Below are 9,095 nucleotides of genomic sequence, written 5' to 3'. Positions count from 1 at the left end.
ACAATGACTAATGTCTAACACCTTGAATGGCAATTGAATATTGGAAACTCAATTGATGAGATCTTTAATGAAATTGGTGTCCCAAAGAAATACCTTTAAGGTTTGTCATTTAAAAAATGAGGTTAGAGTAAAGCAATCAAATACCAACATCCTGTGAATGTAGAAGATTAGTTCAAACAACTAACATATTGATATTCACATATTTATTCCTTTACAATTTTTTCTATGTTAGTGCTTGTTTTATTCTACATTAATACATTAATTTCTTAGCAATCTTCTTAACTTTTTTTATTATAATTTTAACATTATTTAATATTATTTTTTTATTAAATATATTATTATAATTCAATATAAATTTTATTCTATAGATATATTCATTGTTAAATTATTATTTGTCAAATGGCACTCATAATGATTATTCTAACATTTGAGATGGTAATGATGAATTTTTAATTTTTCATAAATTAAATTAATTTATACAATCTCTAGAAATATTTTCATATTCTATACAAACAAAAATCTTCATTGTTAACTTATTATTTGTCAAATACCATCCATATGAATTACTCCAACATTTAGTAATGGGGATTATGAATTTTTAATTTTTAATAAGTTGAATTATTTTATACAATCTATGCAAATATTTTCTCTCACACACGCACTTCCTATCTCGTCCTCCCTATCTCATTTTCTATCTCTTCCTTCCTATGTTTCTCCCTATCTATCTCTATAACTCTTTATCGCTATCATTCTTTATCTTTACCTCTCCCTCTACCTCTTCCTCTCCATGTGTCTATCTCTTTAAAGAAATCACACATACATACACTGCATGTTTCTCCCCACCTATCTCTATATATTTTTATCTCTGTCTTTCTCTATCTTTATCTCTCCTTCTACCTCTTCCTCTCTATCTTTCTATCTCTTTATCTTTATTTTTCTATTTTGATCCATCCTTCTATCACTCTCTATTTCCCTATCTAAACCTATCTCCCCCTCCCCACTATCTTCATCTCTACTTTTATCTACTCTACACTAATCAAGAAACTTGATGTATTACCTTATTTTGACTATAGGAAAAAATTTCTTGACATTTGAATCAAACTCCATGATCCACCTGAAAAAGAAAAAATCTACTAAAATATTTTATCCATAGCATTTCAACCAATCTCCATGACCCATGTTAGAAAGAAAGGCAAAAGAAAATTTCTAGAGTATACTAAAAAGGAACATAAGTAAAAGTAACAAAACGTTAGGAAATTGGATTGTGGTTTAGAATTGGAGATATATCCAAGAAGAGATCTTTCCCAAGGCTGTCACGGGCAACGTTTACCACCACGTATTCAATCCTTCCTGCCAGCTAAGGCATCCACAACTGTAGTGCCGGGAATATTCTGGACTACCATTTAAGCACCGCTGGTCACATGGCAGGGACACATGTGGGGACGCAGATTTTATCTGCGCATCATTTCGCCTCTGATATTTTCTACAGTGATGTAAGCTTCGACATGCAGAGCGAAAATAATCAGAATGAGTTTGCAGGGGAAGCCAATTTTAAGCATTTTAGTGAAATTGGCGACGAGGAAGAGGAAAATGAAGAAGAGTATAGAGAAGATCTGTGGAGCTTGTGCGAGCCGGCCAAGAACAGCCCTTTCGAGTCTCTGCGAGAAAATGACGGCCTTTCGCCGGTTTCGAACTCGGAACCTCATGGTGCTGTGGAGCGCTCGAGAGAATTTAGCCTTAATTTATGCACGGAAAGCCTGGGCTTTGAGAGCTCTGACGAGAGAGATGATTGTTATGCAGGTTTTCCAGAAAACACGGAGAATTTTGTAGAAGGAAAAGTGGAGGTTCCGGATGACGACAGCGACGTTGCCGCTGAAAAACATCGATACGCCCCCAGTCGTGGTCACATGGGGGCTAGGAAGGGAGCTACATTTCCGCCCCCTCTGACATGGCTCAAGCCCTCGGTTTTTCTCAAGCCCCTGCGAAAGGACGGGAGATTTCTTCTGCGGGAGGCAGAGGAGGATGATGAGGTGGTGGCTCCACGTCACAAGCTCCTGCGCGCGTGGCGTCAGAATGGCCGCCTTAGGCTCCAGCTCATCCCTCTTCCGCATAGTAATCAAAACTTTATTGACACGTCAGTGGGTAGTGACACGTCATCAGAGGAAGGCGAGCAGCGGTTGACGTCATCATCGACGTCAGTTTTGACGTCATCTTCACCGTCCGTTGACGAGAGTTCTGTAATATGGGGTGCCACGTGGGAGCAAGAAGGCGTGGAATTTCCCAGAGCTGACGTGTCCTTGCCGTTATTCGTTATTCCCCTTGACAGGTGTCAAGAGAAGACCGCATGTTTGCCCACGTGGAATCCACGCTGCATCACCACTTGATGACGTAAGCATGGCTGGGTTTTTAAGTGGGTAGTTAGGGCTATTGCATTTATGTGAATATACCTAGGGTATTGTTTATTAGGCTCTTTTTTCGTTTGAAGGATTTGTAAAGATGGTTTTGTTGAGAGGAGTGAAATTTACATTTAAAATTGGGGAGGTTAGGGTTCATACCAAAGATAGGTGTTGGGGTGTTTGGTTTTAATGGTAATGTCATGTTGTAGGGATCTATATGATGTGGAGTTCAAATTTTAATGAAAAAAAAGATTGAAATTTTGTATTTTAAAAAATGTTTAGTTTTTTATAATCATTGGAGAAATCATTATTCTTTTAAGCATCTTGAATGCATATGTGATTCTAAATTTTTTAAGTGAAATTTTCACATTCAATTTTCATTTAATTTTGGGTCCATTTTGATGGAATGTTGATATAAATATTTATTAGTGATGTTGTAATTGTGTACCAAGTTGGCCTCATTTCTCATTTCAATCCTCATCTCCATGTTTACATACTTGCATATTTCATCCTTATTATATTCATGTCCATGTGTATTGTTATACATTTCATAATTATCTCTCTTTATCTCAATAGACACATATTCTAATACATTCGCCTTGATTACTTATTTATAATTCTTGTATATTTATCTATTCCTGAATATTCCACCTCTATCTTGATGTAGACACCTCTTTGTCTAGGGTCAACTCTACAAGATCAATCCTTCGAGGTGAGGTGAACCTTAAAGAGTTAGTTATTCAAATTCAAATTTCAATGTCCCCTCCCCTTTTCACTAGCCATTATGAGTCGAGTAAATACACATTTGCATGATTTATTGTTATGTCCTTGTATTAAAGGTGATTAAATAGATTCATTTATCATCCTAGGTAATTCAAACATTGTGTCTCATTCTAAGGAGTAATTTGTAGAATGTTTGGAATTGATGCGCTAAAACAAATCTAGATTTGCATATTCATCCTAAGAGCATTTACATGGCTAAAGACTATTGTTTTTTAATCCTTTACACAAGTTTCCTTTAGGGATTGACCTCAAAGAACATGCCCCCTAGTGACATAGAAAAAATCCTATAAAGGTATTTCAAATACCATTAATCTTTAAAAAAAAATAGACTAAGGCGAGTTTAATGAACTAGGAAGCAAAATAACAAATCAAATATATTATATTTGTGCAACAAAAGAACAAATTTGTGGACACAAAAAAGAAATGGAGGCATTTAATCGACTCCAAATATAGCACAAATCTCGAACAAACTCTAAGGTATTACCCAAACAAAGAAGACTCATTTACCAAATAGTGATAAATCAAATTTTAGAAGTCCATTCATTCCTTGTTTGACAAGCTAAGTATCCTTATCCACTTTGTATTTAATTTCCTAGCATATAATTTAATTTTGAATTGCCATGCTCACAACCCTCAATTATTAATCTAGGTTAACGTATACTTATGTGTATGCATCTTACTATATTAGCCTAGATTAAGTTTAGGGGAATATTATTTTTATTTATAACTTTATAATTACAAATAATTTTATTGTTTTTGTTATGTTTGTAAAAATGAATAGATTGAATTCACAACCAATATCAACAAAGAACACTTTCACACCCAATTTGAAAGCAATCTTTTTGCATAACTCAATGAATATTGAGGATGTACTACAAGGTAATTTGTTTGGTCTTGCCTCCATACAGAGAGGTGTTGCAAATATGATTTCTTGTTGTCATTGATATCAAACTTGTTGATTTGGATATGTAACTTGTTGATATCCCTGGTTTGGATGTGCTTTGGAGTAGTGCAGTAATAGTGGAATAGTTCAATGGTCATGTAGATGGTTGGTGACTAATTGTATTCACTTTAGATGGTATAATAAGTTGTAATATATCTTTCTTGGAGCTTTGGAGACGATCTTTGTGGTCTGCAGTTGGTGTTAGTGAAGTATGATTGTTCCGGTGAATGATCTGTTAGAGTTCATTCACATTTTGTGGTGCATATGTTTCATCAGTTTGTGCAATTGGATATTATTATGTTGGTGGGTGTAAATACATGATATATTCTAGTTGTCAGACTCCCATTTGGTCTACATTTGTAGTTATGTCGATATGAGTTTAGGTGTATAGTGACAAAGTGACAGTGTATAGGAATGTGTTGCATTTTGAGTTGCCTTTAGGTATTTGGTGATGTGGTTTGTTTGTTTGTGTTTGTAGATATCAAGTTATGCTATGTTGAGCATCCACAATTATTTTGTATGGTCTGCATTGTAATTTGAGTATGTTGTGTTGATGTGCCTCAATCGCTTTATCATTTTGAGCCTACTTATAATGTTTTGGTTTGTGTGATAGCATGCAAACCTATAGGCGATGATTTGGGATGGATAGGAAGGTGTGCAAACATAGTGTGATGACTTACACTTTTTATTTTTCCTTTCACGATGCATTGCAGATTGTTTTTGGGCCGACTGTTTTGATTCTACACGTTACATCTAATTAGGCCGACCTAATTAAAGTTATTTGGATTCCAAATGGTAAATAAAGGATGGAATAATTTTGTAGATGTGTTTGAGTTTTGTGTTGTGTGAAGTTGTGTAAAGGTTCACAAGTTCAATAAAGTAGTAATGAAGGCAATTTTAGATTTGTTTTAACAGTGAACTGTAATCAACATATTAGTGGATGTGGTTACTTGCAGCTTAATCTTATTGATGTATCTCTTTCATGTGTAATGTGTCTTGTCTCGAAGAAGTGATCATCAGTGTCCACTGGTCTTTTGTATCTTGCCCTAATGTTGTGTGCCTCGGTCTTGCAAGTCCACATCAAGGGCAATGAACTTCTTAGCCTTGAGCCTAAACATTGTAACATATTCTTCATATAGTGGGATAGTTCTCACCGTGGTTTTTCCCTCATTGGGTTTTCCACATAAAAGTCTTGTTGTTCGTGTGTGATTGCCTTTGTGTTTTTCAATTCTTTATTTGTGCACTTATGATAAAATGGAATGAATGATAATTGAGTGGTTTAATTGGTTAAATTTTAATATATGTTGATTCACCGCCCTCCCGTTAGCAAGTGGAAGTGTTCAACAATTGGTATTAGAGGAAGGTTTATGAAGAAACAATCTAACAATTAAGGTAGATCCAGTATTTGAATACAATGTTTGAATGTAAGAAATATTTGGTAGCTATGGAACCACATCAATGAGACATTGATGTTATAGTGGATATGGAAGGAGAACTAAGAGCTACTCTTCTTGATCTGGATGAAAGTAGAGGAAAGGACAAGAAAGCATAAAAATGCATTGGGTGTCTAAGAAAGCGAGTTGAAGATGTAAAGAAGACCATTGATGAGCTAGAAACAAAGCTACACATCAAATCCAGAGAATGTATCAAACTTAAAGAAGTGAACATGTTGAGGAAAGAATTGAAAGAAGAAAAATAACAAATTGACAAGGCTTGAAGCTTAAAGATGCCAGTGAAATGCTTGATGTGATGTTGAGTGCTTAGAAGAAAATTGAAGACAAAGGCATACTTGGTTTTGAAAAAGGTGAAAGCTCTAAGACTCAATAAAGAGGATAAAGGAAAGAAAAAGGTCCAGGATGAATTGTTGAAACCTAGATGAAGATCAAAATACTTTCATTCTGGTATGGAACAAGAAGAATTTCATGAAGCCTCCTCTTGCTCAAACTAGGTATTCATCATCCTTTAATGGTAATTGTTTTTCATGCCATAAGTTTGGACACGAAGCTAGTAAATATAGAATCTAAATCAAACCTCAGTTATTTAATGGTCAATACTACTCTTGCAATAAGTTTGGACATAAGGCAAATGAGTGCAAAAGTAGAATGGGGTGGATTGGATCTAAAAACTATGGTAGAAATGTTCAGTCATTCAATGTATATTGTTATGAATGTAACACAATTGGGCACAAGGCTATTAAGTGCAAGTCTAATATCAAAGGGAGTGGAAATAGTCTGCAATAAGGTTCGACTTTTTATAACTGCAATCAATCGGGACATATTGCTACGTTCTACAAAGGGAAGAGTGAGCAGATTTTTGGTCAAGTAAAGAAGATTGATGTCAATGAAGAAAAGGAGAAGATGAAGATGACATGGGTGAAGAAATCTAATGATAATACAGAAGAAAAGGCAATGGAGGGATTTGTACCTACTGAAGGTATAGACGTGGAAAGAGAAGCAGAGTTGATTTATGCACGGGTTAATAAACCAACAACAAATCCAATGCTAATGATTGAGTGGGCAACCATCAACGTGTTTCCTATAAGTGAGTACTCTACATCGAGACTACTTGATATAGCATTTTCAACATTATTTCCTACTAGTCAATTTGACTGGTTAGAACCTATAATGAATTAAGTACACATGCATGAATATGTAAAACATTTGCTATGGTATAGAGACAATCAAATTGGAGAACATCCTCGATTTCATTATTACATGACAAATATGATCATGAGACATTGTGCACAAACATCAATGGTAGTTTTCGTCAAAAGAGGTTTTAAAAAAATATAAATTACTATAACAGAGCTGTGAGATCATATGGAAAATATGTCGCAATCACATTTAGTAGATAAACTGATGCAATTTGAAACTTCTTTACAAGTTACGAGATCATATTGGACCAAATGTCATGCGAAAATGATAAACATGCTACACTAAATTGGAACACCAGCATTATTATTCACACTAAGTGCAACTGATTTGTATTGGCCAAACTTACACGTACCAATGCCATGAACATTGCCAACAAGTCCATGAGAAGCACATGTTTGGTGAAATCAAAATGTTATTAACTACCCTCATATAGTTGCACAATATATGCATTTACGACATTCCACTCATAGAAAAGACACTTAAAAAAAGGAATGAATGCCATAGACTACTGGTGTAGATATGAAGGCAACATAGAGGGCCAACACATGTACATGGATTCTTGTGGCTACATGGATCACCAACACATGGATAAAATTGATTGGTCAAATGATGAACAAAAGAAAATTGCACACAACTGTTTTAACTCCATCGTTCATGCATAAAGGAATGAATGTCATAAACTATTGACGTAGATATGAATTGTTGAGAAATGGACCAGCTAGGACTCGAACCTAGGACCTTCCATATGCTGCTGGAACGCTCTACCACTAAGCTACTGGCCCCTCTTAGACCAGTTCATCATCGGTCTGGGTGTGGCTTATTTCCAGCACCAACACCCCCCCTTAAGCCACACCTCTCGTGTGCTTGGGGCTCCTAGCTTGGACCTGGCTCTGATACCATGTTGAGACATGGACCGGCTAAGACTCAAACCTAGGACCTTCCATACGCTGCTGGAGTGCTCTACCACTGAGCTACTGCCCCCTCTTGGACCAGTCCATTGTTGGTCCAGGTGTGGCTTATTTCCAACACCAACATAAATGACAACATAGAGGGTCAACATATGTATATAAATTCTTGTGGCTACATGGATCACCAAACACGGATAAAATTGATTGGTCGAATGATGAACAAAAGAAATTTGTATATGAATATTTCAACTCCATTGTTCATGCATGGAATCCTAAAGAAGATAGAGATCAAAGAAACATATAGGTATGCTTATGTTTTTGGATACAAGTGTATACACATGCTGCTAGAGTTGTTTGCTCAATGAAATTTATAAATTGTAAAACAAAAGATATGAAGAAACCATGAATAATAGTGAAGGTTAATTACTTTCATGCATGGAATCCTAGAGAAGATAGATATCAAAGAAACATATAGGTATGCTTATATTTTTGGATACAAGTGTATACACATGCTGCTAGAGTTGTTTGCTCAATGAAATTTATAATTTTGTAAAATAAAATATATGAAGAAACCATTAATAATAGCGATGGTTAATTACTTTATATAAATTGTTATTAAAATTAATTTATATTAATTAGTTTTAATATAATTAATATTAATTATTATATAATTTGAATTTAGTTAATTTTTTTCATTTGTGTTTCAATCCTTTTAAGTGGATGCATAGTTGATTTGAAGGTATCACTTCTCCAGTGGTGCTTGCTCATAGATGGTTCGATTGCTAAGTGAAATATTTCATTGAACAATTCATTTGGTCAAGCCAAAAGATCACGACATCAATGGGACAAAGTGAAAGCTTAATATACTTCAACAATTTCATCCAACACCAAAAATCATTTTTTAAAAACACTAAATTGTTTTAAGACATTTCCATAATGTCATGCCAAGTTTTCACACAAGACATTAATTGAACCAACATTGGATGATTTTTTTTTTGCATGGGAAGTGACATTCACATGTTGCACTACACACTAATATGCTCACATGACAAGCACAACGACACACAAGATGACATTACCAATGCATCAAACATGGTGGCACAAAGCAAAAGACTTCACTAATCATGTGAGAGGTCATTGTTAATTTTGTTGCACAAACAACATCATGTTTCAAAAGGTGTACCAATTGACCTCATTCACAACACAAATACATACAACTATTATACAATTTTTTTTCCTAATTGACCTTCTACCCCTGTTGAACATACCCATTGACACCAAAATGCCATTGCTCGTTAAATAGTTATGAAATCATGTGAAATTGTAATAAAATCTATAAATTTGTTACTAATTTTCTCCTTTATTTATATATTTTGTTTTTTTAACTTTATTTATTTTTTAACTATGATAT

At 34.7% G+C, this 9,095-nt stretch overlaps 1 protein-coding gene across 1 annotated transcript; it reads left to right on the top strand.

Annotated features, from left to right (window-relative positions):
* The first annotated feature begins 1,359 nt into the window (after positions 1 to 1,359).
* On the top strand, positions 1,360 to 2,654 carry LOC131077160 (uncharacterized). Its single transcript, XM_058014596.2, has one exon. The coding sequence runs from the start codon at positions 1,422 to 1,424 to the stop codon at positions 2,382 to 2,384; it is 963 nt and encodes a 320-aa protein (XP_057870579.1). The 5' UTR covers positions 1,360 to 1,421; the 3' UTR covers positions 2,385 to 2,654.
* Positions 2,655 to 9,095: the final 6,441 nt, after the last annotated feature.

Source organism: Cryptomeria japonica, chromosome 9 (assembly GCF_030272615.1).
Source record: "Cryptomeria japonica chromosome 9, Sugi_1.0, whole genome shotgun sequence".
NCBI lineage: Eukaryota > Viridiplantae > Streptophyta > Pinopsida > Cupressales > Cupressaceae > Cryptomeria > Cryptomeria japonica.
This window is presented reverse-complemented; position numbering and strand designations above follow the sequence as displayed.

Coding starts and splice junctions, on each gene's coding strand:
- LOC131077160 (XM_058014596.2), top strand. CDS start 1,422: ATGGCAGGGACACATGTGGGGACGCAGATTTTATCTGCGCATCATTTC.